Source organism: Excalfactoria chinensis, chromosome 1 (genome assembly GCF_039878825.1).
Source record: "Excalfactoria chinensis isolate bCotChi1 chromosome 1, bCotChi1.hap2, whole genome shotgun sequence".
NCBI lineage: Eukaryota > Metazoa > Chordata > Aves > Galliformes > Phasianidae > Excalfactoria > Excalfactoria chinensis.
The window spans coordinates 50,086,290-50,112,333 of NC_092825.1; the positions used below are offsets into that span (position 1 = coordinate 50,086,290).

Consider the following 26,044-nt stretch of genomic DNA (forward strand, 5'->3'; position numbering starts at 1 on the left):
AATTCAAATTGGAGTTTAGATATTGAGTTTACGAAGCAATTTGCAAAGTTTTTCCCACCTGCTGTATGAACCTTGCTTTCAGCCACAACAAACTGCCAATTTAAATTCTCTCGCTGTGTGTGCTTACAGACGCTGTCATTTTGGTTAAGCCAGACAACCGCCGGCTATTTTTGGCCTAAATCCATTTTGCATCTTGACTCTCCTGTTCCTAACCTTTTGAAAGGACCAAACAAGTTGACCTCATAACAGGAGAAGGATATAAAGAAGTGGTTGTGGGGTGCTAGTGCTACATGTTATATACGTCACTTTGGAACTAATGTCTCCTATTTTGTTTTTTTTCCATGGAAACTACAACAGATATGAAGAGCACAGTAACACCTCTTGACAGAGCGAATTCTCAGCTACAAAACACTATTTTCAATGTAATCACCACCATTAGCTATGCATTTTCACTAGCCGTTAACAAAGAGCCTTGCATGCTGCACTCAAAAAAAACCCTGCACCAGCAGAGATGATCTGCTATCACTGTCACCATTGCTGAAATGCACCACCCACCGCCTCACTGTGCTCACATCCACTGTTGGGTCTCCATAAACATTCAGCAAGTGTCAGTGAATTATCAATGGGTGCCATTTTTCCACATAGAGGAGTTCAGTGACACACCTTTGCTTTGTACACACTTCTGTGTCAGATGTCACTTTGTCAGACTGCACATCTGCTGCCATCATCTGCCACATAACAACAACATGTAATGGGATGTTGGTGGGAAGGTTCAGCCTCTACTGCCATACAACCAACAGCTGCCTCGGACTCACTGGACAACGTGAAAAAAGGAGGCATTACATTTAGAGCAGTCCTCATACATACAAAAGTAGGAGAAAAAGCACACAAAGAGAAGGAAGGCTCTTATTTAGCCTATAAAGTTTTAAACCAGCTTCTCCTGTTCCTTAAAGAAGTATCTGAAGCATCTGTCTGTGGGCAGCTTCTCAGTGAGGCCATGCTGCTGTGCACCAGGAATGCAAAATTAACGAGGCAAGAAAGTGAGGGAGGATAAGCAGGAAGGATAGGATCATAACCTTGTCAATCCACTGAAGAGGATACTTCTCTAACATGGAAAGTTCTGGATTTTATTTCAGCAACTGCTTTAACTTTTTGTATTTTCATCTCGTTATTTCCTAAGAGAGCAAAGGTTGTAGTGCTTTTGCTAACCATCACTGTTTCAGTACTCTCTTAGCCTCTACTGGGTCAATTTGAGGACAGGCAGGTTGGGTTTGGGGGCTTTTTGAACTCCCATACAAATGTAATTTTACTTCTTTCTGGCGTTTGGCTTTTTTGTACCTTTATTTCTGTGGCTATTGGGAACTCAGAGCTCTTTTCTGCCTTTCAGTTGATGGAACCACTTGTAACTGTTGAGTGTCAGTAAACACACTTCTGAGGTTTCTCTGAGGATATTTGTTACAGGGGCTAAAGAGAACAGGCTCAGTTGAATACATATGTGCATGTTCTCCCTGTTCTGTAAGCACAATGTAGAGTATTTCCTTAAAACCACATTCCAGAAAGTTCAATAGTTCATAGCCTTCTCTTCTGATCTTATTCTCTCCTCCCATAGCTGAAAACAGCAGTCAACACAAAAGCTGAATCCTAGGGAACAGAGCTTATCTCAGAGTGCCTGTGTGAGAAGCCTGAGTGACACTTTTTCACGGATCTCTAAAGATAACACGTGAGGCAGTCTGCAGTTCCACCAAGTGAAAAGTCCTTCAGCTTCCAGGAAGAGAACTGAAGAGACTTTTCTAGCATTCAGACTAGTAGACTTTTGCACTCTTGTTGCTTTCTTCTCATATAACATCAACATTATCCAGAAAGCAAACTCCCAGTAATGAAGTCTGGGTCTCTCCCCATCTGTCTCACTAAATGCCACTTGGAACAAGCGCCTTTTCATTTGACAATAAAATCAATGGGTGAAATATTAGAGGCTTGAACGATATGATGTGCAGAATACATTATGGGAGTAGTTGTGTTTTGGCGGACAGCAAGTCTTGCCCTTTCTTCCCGTTATCATCAACATATCCACTTAATGAATCTGACACCTTCTGCTAATCTCTCACCTCGTTGCTTTAAGGTTTTAACTCCTTTGTGCCACTTTAAAGTCTCACTAACTCAGAGCTTTGTAACAAAATTCTGCACTTCTGTGAACTATTGGGCTGACGTTTGTTATGTCTCAATTAAAAACAGACCTTCACTAACTGGATAATTAAACAACAGAGAGAATAGGGAGCTTGATTTTCATTAACGCTTTTATCCCTTTTCATTGTTGACATAGCTTTCCTTCTTTTTGCTCTGAGGTTTTTCAGGATGACAGGGATCAGTGCAATGCCAAGAAACAGGGAAAAAAGGGAAATGTCAGCACTGAGGTGGACTAAAGTTAAAAACCCTACAATCTCTGGAACTAGCCACAAAGATTTATTTGCAGAAGTCTGAAGAATGTTTTTGTTTTTCCTTATTGTTTTGTCCAAGCCTTACTGGATTTTCCATCAGCAATATGAACAACTTCATTGTCATTGTAGTAAAACGTTTCATGTAGATATGTTTAATTACTGAAAACTGAGAAAAAGTAACTAATGGTTACTTGCAGTCCATAAGACGTATGGTTACTACTCACCCTTGGAGCTCAAGGTGCTGTGTGAGATTCACAATTTTATTTCTGTCAGTCTTGACTCTGTTGCATTCAACAGAGTTATTACATACCAGTGAAACCAAGTCAATACTATATATGATTTCAGGTTGAGTGTACAAGTAGACACATTTTCAGTAAGAGAACATCTCAACCACTTTGCCCTGTAAATCTCTTTCTCTCCTGGGTATAGGTTAAAAGACCAAAAAGAACACAGAGAATGAATTTAAGAACAATTCTCTGCGCATTTATAAGGTGTTTGCAGTGCTCCATCTCTTGCAGCAAAAATAACTTTGAACACTGGTGGGATAAAGTCTTCTGTTCTGTTCTCTAAGATGTTCCTATGTGCCCATCTGCTGTTTATCCTGACTGTAGAATCATACCTACCCAGAGAGGCTGAAGCTTATCATAGAGGTGACCCAGCAGAGACTGCACAGAGAGTCAACATGAGAACAAGCAGATCCCAAGTATCTTGAGGTCATCACTAAAGCATGAGGCTTCTTGTACAACTTTGTTGTATCAAACAGAAACAGCCCTCGTTCTTTAGGCTGAAGATGCAAAGCAGGAGTTTGTTTGGTGTCAGAGCTCTCTATCAGCACTTCCCTGATATAGGACTAATTGTGCGCAGTCATTAGATATGAGCAAATGTTTACTGTGCCATCCTGCCATCTGATACTCCTGATGCATAAATCATTCCTAGCTACAGTCTGTCTTGAAGTCTAATTAACAGGATAAGGTGAGCTCCTTACATAAACAAACCAATTATTGGTGTAGTCAGTACCGTTAAAAGCAGTGGTAGGAAGAGCTAGGGAGGCAGCAGCACCTTCCTGCAGTTTGTGTCTGCTGAAGACTCTTGAGTCTTGATCTGCAGAAATTTGCATAGGCTGGTAAAGCCACATAGCCAAAGGGAAAGTGCAGAGCTTGTTTATTTTTTAACACAACTAAACCCAACAAAGGGGAAAAATAATGTCAACACAGTTGGACTTTAACACCACTTCCACTAACTTGACACCCTTTTCTACATCAAGTGTGTGACTACAGCACTTTTCTGTTAAGTATGGGGCTATGTTTTGTGTATTTTGGTTTTTGTGTGTGCCTTTTTGTTTGTTTTTTCAACAGGAAACAATCCTTTTAATTTTGTTTATATTGGATTTTTTTCTGCCCCTGCTTCTACACCCTGGGACCTCTCTTACACTCAGAGCCCTTATGATACCTCCCAGTGTCTTGCTTAGACACATTCCTGGTGTGTCTATTGATTAAAAGATTTGTTCTTTTAAAGTAAAATGAAGAGAGGTTAATATTGTGAGCTGCCAAAGAGGATATGAAGTTGGAAGAACAGATTTAGGAATATTGGAAAGCTCTTACTCTCTGTCTTTAATTCATTGTTAATAAACAGTGACTTAGTATGCCAGCAACCTCAGATATCAATTACTGAAACCTGATAGGTGTAGTGAAGCACTGATGTTATTCCAGTTTTACAGAGAGAAAGAAATGTTGCTCCATTACCATATGCCTTGGTTTCTCCTGTTTTGTTCTCTTTTCTTTTCTCTACAAGAGTTTCTAATAAAAGGAATGGCATAAGAATTAGGTTATTGATTACATATTGCAATCTGCTGCTCATATCCCCGTTACTGAGGTGCATTTCACAGAAGGAGTTTGTGCAAATCAATATATGCATCTGAGGAACTTCCCCCTTTGTAAAATTGATACAGTTATGAAAGACAGCCATGGTGCGGGAACAGTTACTTTCATGCTTTTCGCACTCTTGTTCAAAGCGCTTTTACTCCATTATTTTAGGCAGGGAAAAAAAGGAAAAGTATCATTGGTTAAGTGATCGCATATTCCTGCATAGCACAATTTCACGCCATTGTTTTAATAGCTTGTGTACTCTTGAAACACTGGGCACGGTAATTTTAGAATGCCTTTTCTCTCAGACCTCTGCCTGAATATTCGAACTAGTAGGTTGGAATTGACACTGTTCATAAGGAAGTTTTGCTGCTTTCGAAGGAAGACATGTCAATTTTGTAAAAATGTAGGGTATCTTATTGAATGAAATCAAAATTAAAAGGGAGACTGTGACAGGGGAAAAACAGACAAGGAATAATCTCCAAGCTACCACTGGTGTGAATGAAAAAGCAAGGTGTATAGTCAGAGCAGTGAGTACAGACCCTGACCTCCTACAACCTGGTTAGAATACTCATCAGCTGGAAACGGGTTCATGTCAAGCCTCCTATTGCTGTTAATTAGATGGCATTACCGCTGCTGGGACATTCTACTCCATTACCAATGACACAGAAGGTCACTGAGGTGGCGAAGGATAAGATCAGCAGGACATGAAGCTGGTTTGGGCATCTTATGGTCAAGCATAACTATTCACAGCTATTATTATAACTATTTCACAACTATTTCTGTGATTGGGCACAACCACAAACTCAAACTCCATTCTAGAACGCTGCTCCTGGCATTGTTTTGGACATATTCTTTCTGGCCAGGTAGAAAATAAAACCAAAGATTTCTGTATGTGTCCAAATCATAACATCTTTGAAATACTTTTAAGCGTTTGTCGACACAAGAGCCCTGATGTCGCGTGTGCACAAGGCCTTGTGATTGTCACAGAGAGACTCAAAAAGCTTTGTTCTAAAGTGAATGGTTTTCTCCACACTCTATTGTGCACAGCTGCTGAGAATCCACTTCCCAGAAATTCTGTCGGTGTTAGTATTGCAAACAATATTGATAGATCTCCTGGCTTTGCTGTAGTTTGCTAAACTCGTCACTGTCTTCTTAATTTTCTAACAACTTCCTTGGAGTAGAGGAGGTGAGCAGAAACCTAATATATTCTCATCTTTCAATTGATTTCAGTCTTTCATCTTTCCTTATGAAGATGAATCACAGATTTAGCTCTTTACCCCAACCTTTCTCAATACAATTCTGTATACTTGATCACTGTTTGTGTATGATTTTGCTTTTTGAATACTCCCTCCTACCACCTACAGAACACTTGAAATGTTCCTTTCCTAAGAGACTCTTGCCGAGTTATTCTTCTCTGGCCCAAGTTACTGTAACTTTTATATCCCTGACCATATCACCACCTCTGAATGCATTCAGAAGGCAGCTGATGCCATTGCATCATGTATTTCCCAGCTCTCCTTGTACTGCGTCTACCTCTGCTTCACCTACCTACCTCCTTTTTTCAGTCTATTCAATGCCTGTCTCTTCCTCTCCTGGCACCCATGTGCTATCCAATGTGCTGTTCCCTTGAAACCATGGTCTCCTCCCCCGAGCCAGTCCTGCAGTACCTTCGCTGAGTTTCTCAACCAAATTGTTCCTTAGTAATTGCCCGTGCACTTCTCTCAATGAGAAATCAGTCCACTAAGAAAGGCAAAAGCTTGGTGGGAACGGCGGTGTACTCAATGAAAGAAGGATGTCAAATGAAAAAGGTAAACTTGCGTGAGAGGTGTATTTCCCTGAAATTTGATGTTTTGAAATGTAAAAGGTAAGCTCTTAGCTGCAAAGACTCTCTCTCCCTGTACATCCTTGTATGTATATGTACAAACACTGGGGTGGCCTCATCTTGCATACTGCATGCAGTTTGGGGCACCACAGTAGAAAAAGGACATAAAACTGCTCGGGAGTGTGCAAAAGAGGGCTGTGAAGATAGCAAGAGGTATAGAGGACAAGGTGTGAGGAGCAGCTGAGGGTCCTGATTTGCTCACCCAGAGCAGAGCAGCTGATGGAGGCCTGATGGCGGCTGCAGCTCCTCACAGGGAGCGGAGGGGCAGCGCTGAGCTCTGCTCTGTGTGACAGCGACAGGGCCCGAGGGAACGGCATGGAGCTGTGCCAGGGGAGGGGCAGCTGGGGGGCAGGGACAGGGGCTGCACCAGGTGGGCATGGAACAGGATGCACAGGGCTGTGGGCATGGCCCCGAGTGCTGGAGATCAAGAAGTTTTGGACACCACTGTCAGACATAGAGTCTGATTTTTGTGTGGGCCTGTGAGGAGCCAAGAGTTGGACTCATTGATCCTTATGGGTCCCTTCCAATTCAGGATTTTCTATGATTCTATGACATGTATACGTGTATGCATGTATATGTGTGTAAATAGAGAAAGGCACATATAAATGTGTGTGTGCACGTACAGCACATTTGTATGTATGCATTCATATGAAAAAATGAACAGTAGAGGTAGAAGGAACCAGTTCCGTGGAACAAAAAGCATGGTGTAACCTACATTGTAAAGGCATATAAGGAAATTTCAGCTAGCTTTTCTGGGGACAGGCAGACTTGGCTGCCGTGCACACAGAAAATTTAATGTGCATATTTTAATGTGGATTTGTGGTAACATTCCTAAAGACTTTTTAGAGGTAAGTACAGAGAGTTTTTGTGCTAGAAATACATTTCCAGAAGTAACTCAGGGATTTTGTTGTATGAGAAAACAGAGGCTTTTTTTTTAGGGATGGAAGAAGGCATGCCAGTAGAATAGAAGAGTGAGTGTGGAAACAGGGACAAACATGAATTGATATAGACAGAGCAAGAATTGCACAGGGCATCAATGGTGAGAATGAAAAGCTTGAGACTGACAGTGATCTGAAGAGGCGGGTGAGATATCCGGCAGAAGAAGTGGGAGATTTTAGAAGCCACATGGTTTGTATTGGCTGGTGTAGAATTGAGGACTGGAAGGCCATAGAGGAAAAGTCCGTCACTCAGGCAAGACTAACTTCAAGTGCAACTCATTCAGCTGGTAGAAATCAGCGTAAGTACACTAATTTCAGTGAAGACATGCAGATTTATACCAGCTAAGCATGTATCTTCACAGGTCTTATGATCATTTCAGAAAAGTAGTGTGTCTTATGCAGGTATTTAAAGATAAATCAGGAGAAGGATGGAGACGGAAAGCAGAGGGAAAGGATATTAATGAAAGATTTTAACTCTGATTCAAAATAACCCAGCTTCATTGTACTATTATAGATTCTGCTGGTCCTGACAGTGATCATCAGATTTAGTACTGGGCAATTTGGAAATGTGCTAGCATTTGACATATGTACCTTTTCCCCTCTTCCCTCCTTATACCTTTTTATTCTCTATGTATGAGTCCCATTTTGGAAGAACTAATTGCAGTTCTCCTGATTCCTCACAGACTTGAATCTTAAAGTCTCACTGAATCCTCCTGTTTTTTTCCTCAGCTTACGCTGAAGGCATGCATTGCTGCAGTAGTACTACTTGGCTACAGCTCCAGCATTCATGCCCGAATTAAACTCCTAACAACCTAAACCATGACCACTGAAGTATTTAAAAGTAGCAAGACAGAGTTCTGCTCTGTTCTGCTTTAAAACCTCCACAGTGTAGGATTTGCTTCGTTTGTATTTTTAAGCACTGAAAATACTCTACACTTGCTTTTCCCTTTGAAGGCCTCTGCCAAATACCTCTAAACCATGATAATACAACAACCAGCTGTGCTGAAATGGACTTTCCTTATCACCTCATCTTTTGGCCATGGGTGATCAAAGGTGGCACTCCACCCTGCACATCCCTTCCATAATGCCTTTCTGGAAACAGCCTAATGTCCTGAGCATCGAAGATACAACTCAACCAGAATATCTGCAGTGGAGCCATCGCTCTTACAACACTTGCAGAGGAGTCACATGAAAAACATAGTAGTCACTAAGACAAGAAAAGAAGTTTTTAACTAAAGAAGTAGTAGAAAGTAGTCGTAATATTTATTGTGATTTTTAGTGTTATTGCTGTTTGTTGTTTGTAATAGCTAAATAACTGAAGGCCAAAGCTGAGCTTAAGGTCAGTTGCACCAAAGATTCTACAGAAGGTGGAATTCTGTAATATCAGGAAACGCATACAGAGAAGAGAACGAAAAGGTTGTTTGTGCTCTTTTTCACTGTGAAAACTATTGATCACCAGATGAAACAAGCAGAAATCACAATCCATGTAAGCAGAACCTGCTACTCTTCACATGAGTCATGCCATGGGAAGTGGAAGAGCACTGCTGAGCAATGCCACCATCCAGCTGCCCTGTGCTGTTCTTCTCACTGCTGCTGAAGGCACAGAGCTGTGCTCGGTGAAGCTTCAGCCTGGTTAATAACAGAGTTATTACCTCAGAGTGCTTATACCTGCAATATATGAGGCAGGCAAAGTGAGAGAGGGATTAATGTTATCACTGTTATTATTAATGGAGAATTGAGCAGGAGGCTGTTATGTGACTCGTGCAGTGTCACCCAAGAAACCAGTATTGGAATTGGGAACTGAAATGAGATCTTGAGTCCCCTTCAACACCTGAATTACAGGAACATGCTTTCCCCTCAGTTAGCCACCAAAAATCTATAAAGTGTAAACTGAATCAAAGGCATTGAGTTGTCAAGCTCAGAAGTATCTGTTTTTTTTTTTCCATGGAAACTTCCTCCCAGCCATAGCTAAGCTTTAGCAAGGATAGATGTGCTTCCCATCGAATGAACTGTCTGGTAGCCATGCTGTGCAAAACACCACATCCAACCAGCTGCCTTCTACAGGAACCTGGTCCCAAAGCCAGGCTGTGCTGCCTAAGAAGGGACAACCTGGCTGTGATTCTGCCTGCTCAGTACCTTGGCACCATGGCCATGCCAGAATCATAGAACTGTTTGAGTTGGAAAGGACCTTTAAAGGTCATCTAGTCCAACTCACCTGCAATGAACAGGGGCACCCACAGCTTGATCAGCGTCCCTCCAGAGTCCCTCAGAGTCCCTCCAGATGGACCTTGGTTGTATCCAGGGAATGGCCGTCCACCACCTCTCTGGCAACCTGTGCCAGTGCCTCACCACTCTTACTGTAAAAACCTTCTTCCGTATATCCAGTCTAAATCTCCCCTTTGAGACCATTTCCCCCTGTCCTATCCAAACAGACTCTGCTAAAGAGTCTGTCCCCTTCTTTCTTATAGCCTTGTTTTCTGTTGACTGGCTGTTGGTGATGTATGAATAAGTAAGAAAGACAGCTTCATTTTCATAAGCTAACATGTGCCTGGAGTAACAGAGAGGGAGAGAAGTGCACTTAATCATAACTGCAGGGCCAGAGCAGAAAACAATGACAGAGCTTTTGCTGTTAGTCACGGTATTTTATTATAATAACTCTTAGGAAGAAGAAACAGACAGCTGAACAATTCAGATTTATTATGGTAGCCACCGTGTTCTCATTTGCTGGAGGAATAGTTCAAGTAACTCCATGCTTCCTTTTTACAGAAGGCCACGGTGGCAAGGAACGTCTTTCTCCTCCAAAAGTCTGAATTCAAAATGTAGTTTGATTGGAGGCAAGATGAGAATGGGGACAGTTTATGTTTGATGTTATGCATCATTTTGGCCTGTGCCACATGTTGATGATTGTATGATGCATTTAACAAAACAGATAACAAAATGATTCCTAGTGCTCAGACTCACTAGTCAGAGTGTTATAGAAAATACAGATATTAATAAATAAATAAATCAGATGGTAATTTTGAATGAAATCTTTCTATTTGATCAAAATTGGAAGGGTAAAACTTACTGATTTTGTGGGGGTTTTGGATGTTTTAAGATTATAGAATGTGATAGATGGGATATATATTATACATCTATATTATGTGTCACAGTGGTAATATTGAAATGAGCGGGGCTGTACATTTAGAAGCGGCTGTTTTGATATCCTTAGGTGAAAATGTTTTGGGACTTCTTTCCCAGAGTGTATTTCTGAATTTTACTTTGTCATCCTGTTTGAGAACAAACAAAATGTTTGGAGCCATCAACCAAACCATGCAACCAAAGATCTGTTTTTTTTTTTTTACTTCTGTCATAAGTCAGTCATAGAGATGTAAAAGGGAAAATGCATATATTCTTCTTTGGCAGAGACAGCAACTCCGTTCTAGACTAGAGAAAATAGGAATATAGCAAGACAAAATATTAAATTTTTCTTTATAACTTTCTACAAGCTCATCTGCTCATCTGTTTCATCTGTCTGGTTGATCTTTAGACACCAGCAAGGTTAACAAGAGCCAGATGTGCAATATAATATCTGCCCTAGGACAGTACCTGAGCACGTGTGCATTCCCAGACCAATGCAAAATCGAATTTAAAAGTGTTAGCTATCACATCTTATTTTGTATTTATAGTGAGCTAAAAGGGCATGTGCAGGCAGTTATTCCAGCTCACTTGATGCAGTGTTAAGTCACGTTATCTGATCTGTGTATCTAAGCCCCAAAGCTTATGATGTTAATTGCTGCCTTCATCCATGTGCTGTATCAAACCTCCAAGAATACTGAGAGCAGGATTTGGTGTGGAATCTTTAAAAATAAAGGGGAAAAGGGAAAGAAACCATAAAGCTACTGTAAATACGTGTGAACGTAATCTTCTAAGTCTTTTCTCTTTATCTTATCATGAGAAATAATAACCAAGAAGTAAGTATTTCAGGGGTACATTGTCAGAACTGAGATTTTGAACTGGTAGGTGGGAAAGCAAAACCATTAACAAGCAGCAAGGTTTGTTCATTTCTTATTATTCATCAGTTTGAAGGCTGAGCTGTCTGACTTGTTGGGAAATGCATGGGGCTAAAATAATGAAAGCAGATTGTTGCTCCCTGGTAAGGAAGTTCAGTATCTGCCACTTGCAAATGGAATTCTAACATTTCTTTTGATGCTAATGGTGCTATCCTGCAAAGGATCTGTGGACTGCTGAGTTGTGAAATGTGCTCTTAGAATACGAGCAGGGTCACTCTCTTCCTTCTAGCTGTGCCAATCCATTGCAGCCCAGATGCACCTGCATTTTTTATTGCTTTTCTCGTCCTTGGCTAGCCATTATAGCTCCTTATTTTGATTTATTCTACCTCATCTGTAAGGGAGTGGTTATAAAGATCATGCAACCTTCCAGCGTGGTATCAATAAATGTTAGTTTAAATTGTACCCCTAAGCCTTTTTTAGCTAAGATTTGTATGAATCAATCGAGACCCCTTCCCTATTTCCTTTCAATATATGGCTCATGGGGCCTTATTTGTGCTCAGTGTGTTCTGTGCATCCTACAGTTGAGATGCTGCAGTTTATTAGTATGGAGAAAGAACATATCTTCTATGCATCAGTTGCTTCAGATGTGTCTGTCTCTAATTTGTAATTCGGCTCATTCTCTTATACATTGCACTCTGTTAGCATTACCAATCTTAAGTAGCACCAGTGGGGTGAGAATGTATGGCATTCTTTACTGTCTCCACTAGACTTTCCACTTCTGTGAAAAACTCATGAAGGATTTTAATGTGAAAAACAAAATATGAAATATGGACTGAAAAAGGAGAGACAGCATGAGAAAATGAGGGCTGGTATGTTATGATTAGGATAAAGCATGTTGATCCTGAACAGTGGTATAGAGTGAGCCTGGTAATCTCTCGGGGTTACTTCTAGATTGATTTCCATTCACTCCTTGAAGGCTTTTGTAATGTGAAGTTTTCATTTATTTGCTGTATGCACTGGACACTCACTGATGGTCACCCTCTGAAACAGAATTCAAGACACATGAGGCTTATTGACACTCCACTGCGTTAGGTACCAGGGGAGACTATCCCAATCATCTGGCCTACACCAGTGTCTTACCAGCTGATTATAAAATTGAGTTTGTCTGTATGCTTTGCTTCTCAACCCAGTCTTGTCTTGGACCATACTGAATGTTTTATGGTGCATCTATGGTTCCATGTAGACAGCATAGGTTGGTTGGTAAGTTATTACTTTCAACATGCTGCTGTGGTCATGTGCTCAGTTATGTGAGCATAGCTGGGACTTGAAAATGTACTTTCAGACATGATGTTTAATTGTTTTCTAAAAGGTTGCAAAACCATTTTCAGTCTTAGTCATGGTATCCTCACTGCGTGGGTTCCTCCACCAATACACCATTCCCCTTCCTTCTCTTAACTAGATCCAAGTGCAGTTTTCCCCTTCCCTCTGTCCTCCATCACCAGAGCATCATTTCAATCACTTGTCTTATTTACATTTTATGCAGCACATTCCAGAATAGATAATTAAGTCCTTATCTATACAAACATTCACTTTTCAGTTGATTTTTAAGCAGTGCAAACCTTCTAGACACATTTGATTTAAAGCACGTTTTACTCTAGCTGAAGCCAGCTGCTAATCAATGTAAGCTGAACCAAAATAAGCCCATTTAAAACCGAAATCATAATTCTTATGCAGCATTCCACATAGGCTTACCTAAATTACTTTTAAATTAATCTCTTAAATTAAAGCAGTGCAACTTACGTAGGTAAGCCCTTAGAATCCAGTTTTTTTTCCTGAGCTAAAGGAATCTCTTTTGTGACTGAAAAAAAACCCCACCCTGGAATGGGAGAGCAGGGGAAGAGAGTAATTTGTTATATTGAGCCTTGTTCCTCTATTATATTATCTCCATCAGAGTATAAACAGATCTTCATATTAGATGATCGTTTTACCAACACTTACTTCTCACTAGGAGGATTCTCCATCATTGTGTTCCAAAATCAAGCAGCATTCATATTTGTCTGGGTGATATATTTTTGTCAGCATGACAAAGGTTCCCACAGTGTTTAATTACTCAGACTAGCCAGGGGAGAAGGAAAGAAATGAGCCGTGCTGAGTTTGCTGTGCCAGGATTGCTTTGTTATATAAGCAAGCATCTTCCTAAATGCATGAAAGGAAGGCAGCTTCAGAACTGCTGTCTGCTGTTGCCACTGCCTGTCCCTCTTCAGATTTTGTGTGTGTTATCCATTGACTGCCTGACTTTTGCCTAATGATCCCCTTGCAATGTGCTCATTTCCAGGGCAGCAGGTTCTTGGCTTGGTGGAGAACCAGAGTGACTGGTATTTGGGCAACCTTTGGAAGAACCATCGACCCTGGCCAGCTCTTGGGAGGGGCTACAACACAGGTACTCCTTGAGGGTTTTCTCTGAGTTAACATTTGTGTTGCACATGGAATCAGTCTCTTGGTGCAGCATATGAGATGCAGTAACTCACATCTCCTTTCACAACCTACTGCAAAATTTGCCATTTAAAGCAGTAAAAATGATGCAGTGTGATGCATTTTGGGGTTTCTGCTCGTGTGCTACTCTGAGGGGAATATGTTCCCTCTCTAAACGATTGTGAGGGATATTGTATGGCATACTTGGGGAAAGGACAGCCTTTCAGCTGTCTGACACATCCTCAGCACTTCCGTAATGTTTCTGTCTGTGGTGAAGCGTATATAGTCACAGCAAGACAGAAGGAACAGGAATAAGACCTCGTTTTCTGTAGAGAGGTAAATGGTATCACAAAATGTCAACCCAATAAAGATATAACTCCTGCAGGATGGCAACAGGGTCATAATTGTCCTAATAAAATGCAAACTACTGGCCATCAATTTCTGGTGCTGTGAGAAAGGAATAAAGGCACTAGATCAGAGAATGTATTAGCTTACAAGAGACAGGTCTTCTCACTGATTTGTGTTTGGTATGTGAGAAAACATACCAGGTGCATAAAGAACACACACGTACATCTAAATCATTTTGATGCTAGGCTTTACGTGCTGATGCAGAGAGTTAGGTCCCCCCTCTATTTGTAATAAAAGGGCAGAACAGATGGTGAAGCCTCTATTTAGAAAAGATGAGTCCATTTAAATATCCCTGCACTATCAGAAAATGATTTACCATAATAGTGGTTTTGCTTTGCAGAAATATATTGGATTGAATTAAACAGACTTACTAGAAAAAGGATTGCATGCAGTTGTAGCTGGGTCATCTGTATTTCTATAGTCGTTTGTATATTTGAGGGAATCATGCCTGTTTTTGTGAATTGATATTCCAGCCTCTGCAAGGCATCTCTCTTCAGTGAAAATGTTCAAGCGTAGTCTGACAGAACATGGGCTGATAGGGATATAAGATTTTGGCAGAAGTTGTTTGTTTCCTGGTTCTTTGCTTGCCAGAGCAGACTGCATACGTGAAGGTTTGATCTGCTCCCACTCTCCAAACACATCAGACAGAACTAAATTTCATGGGTTTGTCCTGGAATCTGAAAGCCTCTGTTACACAGAGCCAAACTAGTCAATGTCAGATGTTCAGCGTTACACCACAAAGCAATATATTGTGCTCTACTGAGAGATGACCGCCTCATACAGCTCCTTTCTTTCTGCTGCATTTTCACTTTTTCCTTTCTGCCATTTTAATGCTGTCCAAGAGAAATATGGCATACCCGTATACCATTAAGCTGAGCCAAAAATGTACGCTATGTAGTATCTGAAATGCAATTATTCAAATATAAACGCTGTAAAGCTTTAGATTATATTAATTTACAGATCTAAATGCTTTACCAAATGTCAGCGTGTCACAAAATTCTCCCTCTAGAAGCAAAAATAATTGAATGTCGGTAGTCTTTCACACATATTGTGTGTGTTAATTGGCAGTGTGCTTAAATACAGAGTTACCAGGCCATATGTAATCCTGCACGTGATTTTACACTGCTTGCAGTTTTGTTCTCCAGGCAGTTCACATGTGGTTATATAATTGACAGGTGACTGTAATAAGTGGAATGGCGTTTTTTCAAGTACGTGGAACAAGGGGTCACTGAGGGAAATAGTGCAATGTATGAGAGATAGCAAGTGGTGTTACTGACAGAATCAGCATCATTTATTATATGTATTTTTTTGAGTTCATTTTTTGCCTCAGTAATCTAGCAGAGATTAGAGGTATAAATCTCTCAAGGTGGAAGAAAAAGAAACTGGAGCTTGTTTGATGTGTTCAGCAAATTAAAATCATTGACACTTAAGACAGCACTGTGGCCAGGAGTATTCAGAAAGCTAAAAGGAGGTGTATAAAGAGAGTCAATAACTCTAAGCAAAACAGCCAAAAAAGACAGTGGGCCCAATGGGGATGACTTAGATATTCAGGTGTGCAGAGTCATGCTTATGAACAATGAAAGGGCCCCCAAAACCTGGAGTATTTAATGAGCTAAGTGGAAATGGATGAGAGGGAAGCCATCAGACGGACTTGTGAGAATGTTTATTCCTGTCCATAGGAAAAGAAATTTGTATGTGAACCTTCTCAGCTAGACCCAGCCCTGTCACATTTAATGCAGGAGCATCTCTCGTAGTCAGAATTCTTCCTCTGCTTCCTCCCTGAAGCAAACAGTTTATCACTCACTTCTACTTTTCTATGCTGAAGCCACTCTGGACAATATACAGGCCAGGAGTCCCATAAGGCAGGTACACTGAAAGTAGAAGTGTTTTTGTTCCTTTTCTACCAGCTCTTTAAACCCGGTAAGTATGTGCATTCTCCTGTTCTTCTGTTCCCAACCCAGATCTCCAGACACCCAATACAGATTTTCAAGGAAAGATTTTTGATTGGTTGTTATCACTGTTTCACATTTGCGCATTTACTTTAGTCCAAGATAATGCTGTCTTAGGGAAAAAAAAAATAAAAATAAAAATCAGACCAAACTCAAAAGTCAATTCAGGGACAACTAAATTTGTGCTTAAAATGTTATTATTTAGACCCATCCTTTATCTGAGATAGCATTCACTTCCTTGGGTCATTTAGAATCACAGACTCATAGAGTTATTAAGGTTGGAAAAGACCATTAACATCATTCAGTCCAACCAGCAGCCCATCCCCACCATGCCCACTGACCATGTCCCTCAGTGCCACATCCACACGGCTCTGGAACACCTCCAGGGATGGTGACTGCACCACCTCCCTGGGCAGCCTGTGCCACTGCAGCACCGCTCTTTCTGAGAAGAAATATTCTCTAATATCCAGCCTAAATCTCCCCTGGTGCAACTCAAGGCCATACCCTCTCATCCTATCACTTACCTGGCAGAAGAGTTCAACCCCCACCTCACTACAATCTCCTTTCAAATCATTGTAGAAGCAATAAGGTCTTCCCTGCGCCAAAATGAACAATCCCAGTTCCCTCAGCTGCTCCCCATAAGACTTGTGCTCCAGACCCCTTAAATACTGTTCCTTCTGTACCACAGAATACAGAGGATTTTTTTTATGTACTTCACAGATTGAAACTCAGTAAGCTACGTAAGCAGATTCTCTTTATATGGTTTGTTGGCTACACTGAAATTAACTTTTGCAGTAAGACTATTCATACATCAATTAAATCAAACTCTTCTCTACATGTAATCTATGATGCCTTTCACTGACTATACTGTGCTTCCAATAGTATTACCTGAGGTGCAGGAATATTTTTCTCTTTACAGATGCTAAGCTGACAGCTCCAGAATTGCTCTGGATGGCTTGATGTTCATTTCTGGAGTAGCAGTCATTTTAGTCCTCAGAAAAATACCTTGTTAAAGAAATTCTCAACATAAAAGCTTTTAGTTCTTTGTCTGCATTATACTTTCCATCATGGGGGGATGGAAAGTAATAGCAGTTTCTTGGAACTCCGTTGTCATGATTTCAAGCCGTTTCCCCAGCTGGCATACATCACCCCTGGCTTCCCTGCCTCTCTGCAGCAAGGCCAATTTACGGCAGCTGAGAATCGCACCCTGAGCCTCTCAGATGGAAAGAGTGGATCAGACTAAATTGCATGAGGCAGTGTATTCAGTGCAGTCTTCAAGACCTGTGAGGGTTTAGTCTCTTGACAAAAATGTCCACTATTATTGAGATAGCTCAGAATTCATTTTCTATCGGGCCACAGCATGAGAACCATTTCTCAGAGTGGCCCTTTCATCTGAGGGTTTGTTAAGTTCTTATTGGAATAGACACAATGAAAATTAGTGCCAAAACAGAACAGGATGAACAGCAGTAAACTGAGGAAAGGACGAGCACTTAAAAGACAGGGACAGGGCTGCATGATTAGATTGCCAGAAAAGCTTGAGAGCCTCAGGCTCAATCTCTTTTCTGTGCTATTGTTCCAGTTATCACTGGAAATGTAGCACTGCTGCTTCTGCTGCAGTTTCCAGATCTAAAGTTTCCTCTTGCTTCCTGCCTCAGAGTCGGAAAGTCTCATCTTGATCTAAATCACGAACTGATTAGAGACATCACTACTCAGGAACATGAGCCACTTTATCCTAAGACAGCTCCATTCTGAAATCAGGGTGCCAGGAATTTTTTTGCAGAAACTTCAGCCCAAGGGATTTCAGACTTCTGAACCACAGAAGCCCATCCTGAGGATTTGAGGCTCATCTAAATATGCTGCCTTGGTGGAAGTGTGAGGTGTTGTAAGGAGGAGTCTTAAAGCTTGAGCTGAAGATAGCTCCCACACTGAGAGATGTCATATCACCAGATTTGTGCATTGAGAACAGAAGGCAGTGGCTAGCACCTAACAATTACCTGCCTACATGTGCATCGTGCATTATTGCTTCCATGTTTGTAATGACTGGAAGAAAGCTAAAATGAATCTTTCCTTAATTGTTAGCCTGAAGAAAGGACCTATGAAGGATGAATTGGAAGTGGGAAGCATATGTTATGTCATTTTTTGCGTAATATTTAACAACTACAGAGAATAAAGGCAAGCTTAGGGCAGATTGTTTATATGAGATTAGATGAGATCACGTCTAATGCTGCTTCTTGATGATACCGTGCAGAAAGAAAAGGAGTAGTCAAGCAATGCAAAGCAGCTGTGAGCCTGGGCTGGAAATGCAGTACCTAACTGCTTTCATCTGGGTACCCTTCTACTCATAGCCGTGTAATAATGGATCTGATCCTAGAAATTGCTGGGCACTTTCAGTTAATTAAACATTTCTTTTTTCTCTCAAAAACCCTCACTACTAATGCTTTTTATAGTTATTGTTGCCTAATTCTGGCTAGCCAGAATTCTATAGTTCTCTACCAAAATGTCAGAATTCTGTGAGAATCACATGAATATGGCAGGGATTTGCCAATTACGTTCCATAGATTCTGACTAAAATTAGTCTTTGTCTCCATGTGGTGCAGACAGAAATGTAGTGGCTGTTTAAGGGATGAGATTTTTCCAAACTGTCGTAGTGAACAAGTCAAGAGAACTCATGGGTTATTGAAATTTTAAGTGCTTGCCATTAGGACCTGACTTAGATTAGCCGTGCTTTCTCTAAAGCCATTACTTTATTCCTACCTCCCATTACCATGCCTTGTACCAGTAATTCAGGTACTGATGTAATTAGATTTGATTCTAAATGCAGAAGCCTTTAAAAACACATGCAAAATACATTTTAATGATTAAAAAAAAAAAAAAAAAAAAAGAGAGAGAGAAGGAAAAAGTGATTCCAACAACAGTGTCAGGGCAAAAAAAGAAACACTCTCATCACCTATTCAAATTCATACTATATCAGTTTTTTTATTAGATTATTCCTTTTTTAAGATAGATACTGCGAGTTCATTCAGTAAGTGCTGTTTTCAGTACAAAGCATGCTTGTATGCATATGCTTTATAATGCACAAAAACACATTTGATGTACAGGAGTCAACTACATTAAACAGGTAGTAGTTTAGGAAGTGACGACATATTGTTGCTGCTAGGTGCAAGAGGAAATCTCATCTGTTCCTGACAATGGTGGGAATCTAAAACGATCATGCAGACTATGAAGACGACATCCCGATTGTTGTTGCCTGCATAGTCTGTAGCTTACACTTAAAAATAGGCTATCTAAAAGCTAACTACCTTCAAAGAATAGGTTCTTTTTCAGCCTAACAGTTTCTAAAGCATGTGATACACTGAGAACTTGTTTACAGCACGCTTGACATTTCTGAAATGTGGGTCAATATGTATTTGATTTTGAAAATGGTGCCTCTTGTTTGAGAGGCCTATCCACGTAATGATGGCATTGCTGTGATTGAATTAGTCTTCTGTTCATTACATTCTCTGAGATACATCCTCTGCTTCTTGGCAATTGAATCTCTCAGGCCTTTTTTAAAAACTCTTTTGTTTGAAACAGTGACAACTTTTGTCTCCTAAGAAACCTACAAGAAAGAAACAACAGCATTCAGTCTCTACCAGATTCTAGTTCCCCTTGTGCTGAAGTAAATAAAATGTATATACTTTTAGTTGATTATATGATCTAAGTTTAGGGCTTTTTTACTGGTCTGACCTGAATTCATAATGTATATTTCCATGTAATGTACATAAATATATCCTATATATGTACTATCACAAAGTAATCATTTAAGGAATCATTTTAAAATATGATACTTTTAGCTTGATAGAGGCAATTCTTTATGTGAACACAGATAGCCTGATGAGCAAGTATGTTGTCCAGCACTCTGAAATGTCCTCTCTTTATTGTAGAGAGACCATCATTAGCTGATGATGTAAGATCTACATGTAAAAGCTTAGTAGAGGAGCCTAAACTAAGAACAAAGTCTTCTATTACCCCAAACAGATGCAGTGTTAGTAAATCCAATACTTTTCTTCTGAAGTGCAAGTCCACTTTCTCATAAAGTTGTGTAAAGACGGTTCTTTTCCGTAGGCAAAGAAACAGAGGTTTTAGCCAAAGAGGCATTACAGTTGCACTCCATCTTTGGATTCCTGATGGGTAGTGTTTGTCGCAGAAAGCATCAGGGTAACTAAGACATCTTTCTACGCTCATGTATACAAAGTGCCGACAACAAAAAAAACAGTTGAATGTGGTTTGAGTCAGATCACTGTCTTAGCTGCTACAGGCTACAGCATTTACTGTGCTTCAACCAATTTAGCGATTAAGCAAGCTAGCTTCAAGAACAAACCCTTACTTGAAAAAGAAAATCTTCACTATGTGAGGAAAGAGACTTTATACTGCTTGAGTTGCAGATGTTCCAAAAAAAAAGAGTGCAAATTTGAGTTAGCAGTAAGATCTTTGAAGCATCAGCTCATTTGTTTCTTTCCACCCTTGTCCTTCTGCCTCTATGTTCATTCACATTTTGGCTTTAAATTTTCTTGCTGTAGGCCCTCAGCTATCCCTCTTCCACCTGTCTTTGTTAATACAAAGTCGGGGGTGGACAGGAGCACTGCAATACACTGTGCAAGCAGATTGCTCTCAAGGCCTTAGCAGAGGTGATGAAAAGAGAAGCTTTCCTAAATAGGATTGTAGAATCACAGACAACTTGGATCAGATGGGATCCTTTGTCACGAGTTCTCACTACTGGCTCTTTTTCTACTTGCTATCCACCAGGGCTCCCAGGACTTCTGCAGTGCTTCTATCCTCATAGCCCACAGTCCATGCTATCCATTCAGGAAGAATCTTGTACAGGATGTTTTGTTGAACTCTTATGAAATTTTGCTTAGACTTTACATACTGCCTGTCAACGTCCCTCTGAATACCAGTCTTGTTTCTAAGGCATTGACCACTGCCTCCAATTTGGTATCATGTGTGAATTTGCTTAAGATGCATTCAGTCTCATCTCCAGCTCATTAATCAGTGTGTTAAACAGTATCAGCTCCAATATCAGCTTTGTGGAATACTACTTGTAACTGCTCATCACCTGAATGTTCTATTGCTGAACAGAGCCCTTCAGGCTTGCAGTCCCACTTACTTTCCACTCAGCTCATAGCCTGCCTATCCAAACCATACTTCGCAACTTCAGCTTTGAGAATGTTAAAAAGCTCCGCATACATTAAACTAATGCATTGCTGTACTTCTGTTGTGAACCTAATCCTGTCTCTCTTCTGTTGGAATTGAAATGATAGTACAAGAAGAATGAGCTGCAGCTGACCTTTAGGTGAAATCATTGCATTAAAGTATATTGTGTTCCCTCTTTTTTTCTTTTTTTTTCTTTTTTTTTTTTTTTTTTTCTTTTTTTAAAAAAAAGCTCTGGTTAATCTTAGCAGCATGTTCATTCTGTGCTGCTGCTTTCCTTCCCCTAATCCAGTTCTTAGGACATTTTATTCATCCCGATTCTAATCCAGTCAATAAAATGTCCATTAAGAGAAAAAATATGATTGCTTTTGAATGCAGAATCCCAAATTCGTTGTCATCTAACTGAATGAATAACTAAGAGGCTGTTCAGACCACCAGCCACATTTCTACCTCCTGCTCAGAACGCTTGACCAAGAATAGAGTGAACTGTTGACCACGAAAGGTTGAAAGTGGTTCTTAGTAATTGTGCCCATCCCTATAATTAGGCTTGTGGACTGTTGTTAATATTAGAAGCCAGCCAAGATAATTATCACTTGTGCAGGGTACATTTTTCCTCTTTACACAGTCCAAAGCAGAAACACTGTAAAATTTTTGACATTTCAACCGGTGTTAAATATGATGCTTTGAAGAATATATTTGGAGCATCTACTTCATATACCTTTAAAAGGTGGATGATTTGTTGGTGGGCAGTCCAAGATTAGCTTTGGAAGATGTTCTTGCTTTCATAAGAAAAAATGCTTGCAAATCTCTTCAGTTTTTATTCATGGAAATGAATTTTCTGTGTGATCCCATTTTCCAAACATATCTACATATAGTTGTAATTGTTGTTGTAAAACTTCTGTGTTTTGATGTAATGGCATGTAGAGTCACACTCAGAAAAAAAAAAAAAGGAAGATACATGAAAATAAATCCACGATGGATAATGAGCTGAACATAAGCTTCAGGTGTAATACAGTTGTCAAAATACTTGCTGTGAACTCTGAATTCATGAACAGGGACATTTCAAGTACAAGTACAGGTTTTTTATTTTTATTTCTTATTTAGCATAGACTTTTTCTTCTTACATTCTGAATGTCTGCACTGCCAGGTAATTTAGCTCCATAGTTCACTCTTTAGTCTTGTCTTTCTGATCATCTACAGGGAACAGAAATTAGTTGACACTCTGTCTCTCTTAGGTACCAACCTGGCTTCCTTCAGGGTAAAAAAATAATAGTAAGTGTAATTTGGTGCTAGCTCACTCTGGGGAATATTTCTGGTAGGTTGAATGGATAGGTTGAATGGCTACACTGTGTTTGGCTCGTGTTTCTAGCCCATCAACACTGCATCAGAAGACTTCACACTAATACTCCCACATGCCCTGGTGCCACGTTCACCAATCCATATGACAGAGACCCTCAGTTGCATGCTAAAAACTGCAATCTAGAAAACTGTAACATGGTTCTCACATTATGTAGGACACTGGGAAATGCAAACACAAAATAACAGCTGTGTCTAAGAGTTGAAGGAATGGGAACTATATCTTTAAAGACAAGGTTATGTACTATGAATGTGGCCAGCTTGCTCTTAAAAGGGCTTGACTCTGACCAGTGTGTGTCCATAGTTCTTAACCTGGGTGATAGGAATCATTTCTTGAAGTGAAATTTCTTGAGAGGGCCATGCCCAGAGAGTGGTGGTAAATGGAGTTAAATCCAGTTGGAGACCAGTCATGAGCGGTGTCCCCCAGGGGTCAGTGCTAGGGCCTGTCCTCTTCAACATCTTTATTGATGACTTGGATGAGGGCATTGAGTGTTCCCTCAGTAAGTTCGCAGATGACACCAAATTGGCAGGGAGTGTCGATCTGCCTGAGGGTAGCGAGGCCCTACAGAGAGATCTGGATAGGCTGGAGAGCTGGGCCGAAGCCAACGGGATGAGGTTTAACAAGACCAAATGCTGGGTCCTGCACTTTGCCCACAAAAACCCCAGGCAGTGCCATAGGCTTGGGGCGGAGTGGCTGGAGGACTGTGTTGAGGAAAGGGACCTGGCAGTACTGATTGATGCACGGCTGAACATGAGCCGACAGTGTGCCCATGTGGCCAAGAAGGCCAACGGCATCTTGGCGTGCATCAAAAACAGTGTTACTAGCAGGAACAGGGAGGTAATTGTCTCACAGTGTACTCGGCATTGGTGCAGCCGCACCTTGAGTACTGTGTTCAGTTTTAGGCCCCTCACTGCAAGAAAGACATCGAGGCCCTGAAACGCGTTCAGAGGAGGACTCACCGCTCTCTCACCCATGGACAGCAGGTGAACAGTTATTGTCAGCTCTGAGAGTTCTGCCTCTTCCACATTCCATTCTTAGAATCACAGAATGAGAGATCCTCGAATCTTTAAGGAGGGTTGGAGAAGACCTCCAAAATGAACTAGTTCAGAAGTCCAGGTGTCACCAATATTGCCCACTAAACCATGCACCTAAATTCTCAGTTACTATTGCATCCAGTTCTGGCACCCCCATAGCAAAAAGGGTAAGGAGAGGTTGGAGCAGGGCTGGGAGGAGGGCATGGTCAGAGGGCTGGAGCACCGCCGTGATGAAAACAGGCATTCAAGGGCAGACTGGATGGAGATTCGAGCAGCACGGTCTGGCAGGTGGTGTCCTTGCCTGTAGTGGGGAGTTTGCAAGTAGATCATGGAATCAGAATCACAAGGTTGGAAAGTTCCTACAAGATCATCTAGTCCAACTGTGCTCCCATTACCGTAGCTAGAGCAAACCACTAAAACGTATTTTCTCATCAAGACGCCTCTTGAACACTACCAGGGACGGCGACTCCACCATCTCCCTGGGAAGCCACTCCTGAGTGTGGAGGGAGACTCTGCCTTCCCTGCTCGCCCTGCCTGTGCCAAGGGCCGTGCCACAGTCATTTGCTGACTCTGTTCATCCATGCTCCTGGTTGATGACAGTCCCTGAGAGCAGCCATTGTACGTTCAGGATTTGACCACGTCACTCCTGGCTCCGCTCACAGCACCTCAGAGCCACGGTGCTTCCAATCTGTGTGGAGACTGCAGGCCCCTGCTGCTCCCTGAACTGTTTCCCTCAGACATCTTGTGATGGCTCAGCTTTATTCTCATTTCATCTTCCATGCCCATCCCTGTAACAGTTGATTTCCCTTCTAAACTCCGCAAGCTTTTCAGCGGTTGGCTCATCTTGTTTCCACGGGCGTCTGACGGTGGCACAGACGGGCTCTCAGGGCGAACCACAAGTCCTCTCACGGGGACTGGAGCAGCTGCAGGGTCTGTGGCAGGGGCTGGAGCAAGCAGAGGGCCTGTCTCAACCACAGGGCCCGTCACCACGGCAGGGCCGGTCACCAGGACAGAAGCAGCTGCAGGCTCCGTCATGACAGTTGGAGCAACTGCCGCCTCTGCTGGAGGCTTGAAGAGATTGCAGGGCCTGCTGAGTTGTCATCAGCTCCAAAGATCTCCAGGGATGGAGCATCCACAACCTCTCTGAGCAGCCTATTCCAGCACCTCAGCACTCTTGGGCCCACTCAAGCCCAAGCTCAGACACAGCTGGAAGCAGCCGTGGACCTGACACGTACCCTGAACACGGTGAGATCCCAAAGACAGAAACAAGCCCAGGAATGGGCTGACCTTGCCAGTGCGGCCTGGGCTCTTGAGGAACGTGGGTCGAGTGCCCCACGGGGGATGTGGCCTGAACCCAGCTCAGCCTGGACTAGGCCAGGGGAAGTGAGGTCTGGGATGGTACTGGGCAGGAGGAAAGCCTCTCGTCAAGGTCCGTACCTCTGCCCATCTCAGCAAGAGCAGGGAAGGATGAAGCCAACAAATATTTGTGAGGGAACTCTGATCTTTATTGTGATGGAATTTTGGGACCAGAGTAATGAGGGAGGATATTAGGGAGGCACAACGGTATGCAAGGGGGGATAGCATGAGGACTAGGAGCGATGGTTTTAAACTAAGACCAGGGAGGTTTGGGCGGGATATTAGGAGGAATCTTCTTCTCAGAAAGGGTAGTGACACAGTCCAGGATAGCTTTCCCAAGGATGTTGTGGATGCGCCAGCCCTAGAGGCATGGAAAGCCAGGCTGGATGTGTCTCTGGGCAGTGTGGTGTAGTGGTTGTTGACCCTGCACACAGCAGGGGGGTTGATTCAGATGAACATTGTAGTCCTTTTTGACCAAGGCCATTCTCTGAAAGGCAGTCGGCTGCTCCTACGCTGACACCTTGGCTGTCTGTGGGGACTTTGTCTCTGATGTTGTTCCAGGGAGCAGCTTCATTCACAGGAGTGCCTCCTCCACTGTTGGGCCCAGCTCGTGCTGCTTCTTTGTTGTGAGCTGTGGGAATTGTGGGCCCGATGTCTCTGAGGAGGATCTGGGTGAGAGCCCACCCTCAGCACCTGGACCGTCCCCTGCGTCCAGGCGCTCTGGAAGATCTGGTGGATCTTGATCTTGCAGATCTTGTTGATCTGCGGGTGCCGCTCTGCTCCCCTGACGCTGGCATTCTCCTGCTGCCATGACGTCCTCTTGGCCGGCTCCGGGATTGCGAGGCCCGACTTTGCAGCGGGGAGCGGCTTCGTGTGCTGCTTCTTCCTCGCTGCGCGGGACGTCTTCTGCGTGCAGCTGCCGGAGACGCCCTGGGGGACCTGGTTGCCCTCCGCCTGGTGGACCTGCGGGAGCTGCTCTCGGCCCTCTGGGCTGCTCTTGTTCTGCGCCCACGACGTCCTGGCAGCTGCTGAGAGGCAGCCCGATCCTCCGATGGACGTGGGCTGCTTGTCTCCTGCTCGGTCTCAGGCAGGTTGCTTTGCTCAGGCAGCTGGGAGGTCTGTGGTGTCCTCAGTGCTGCCTGGCTGGAAGGCATGGAGCCGGCATT

At 42.2% G+C, this 26,044-nt stretch overlaps 1 protein-coding gene across 2 annotated transcripts in view; it reads left to right on the forward strand.

Moving 5' to 3' along the window:
* Positions 1–26,044, forward strand: part of LARGE1 (LARGE xylosyl- and glucuronyltransferase 1) — a 312,296-nt gene that overhangs the window by 203,558 nt on the left and 82,694 nt on the right. For both annotated transcript variants that reach the window (XM_072326861.1, XM_072326860.1), the window contains one exon: positions 13,448–13,552. In XM_072326861.1, coding sequence (XP_072182962.1) covers positions 13,448–13,552 — 105 coding nt within the window. The remainder of the gene's footprint in view (positions 1–13,447; positions 13,553–26,044) is intronic.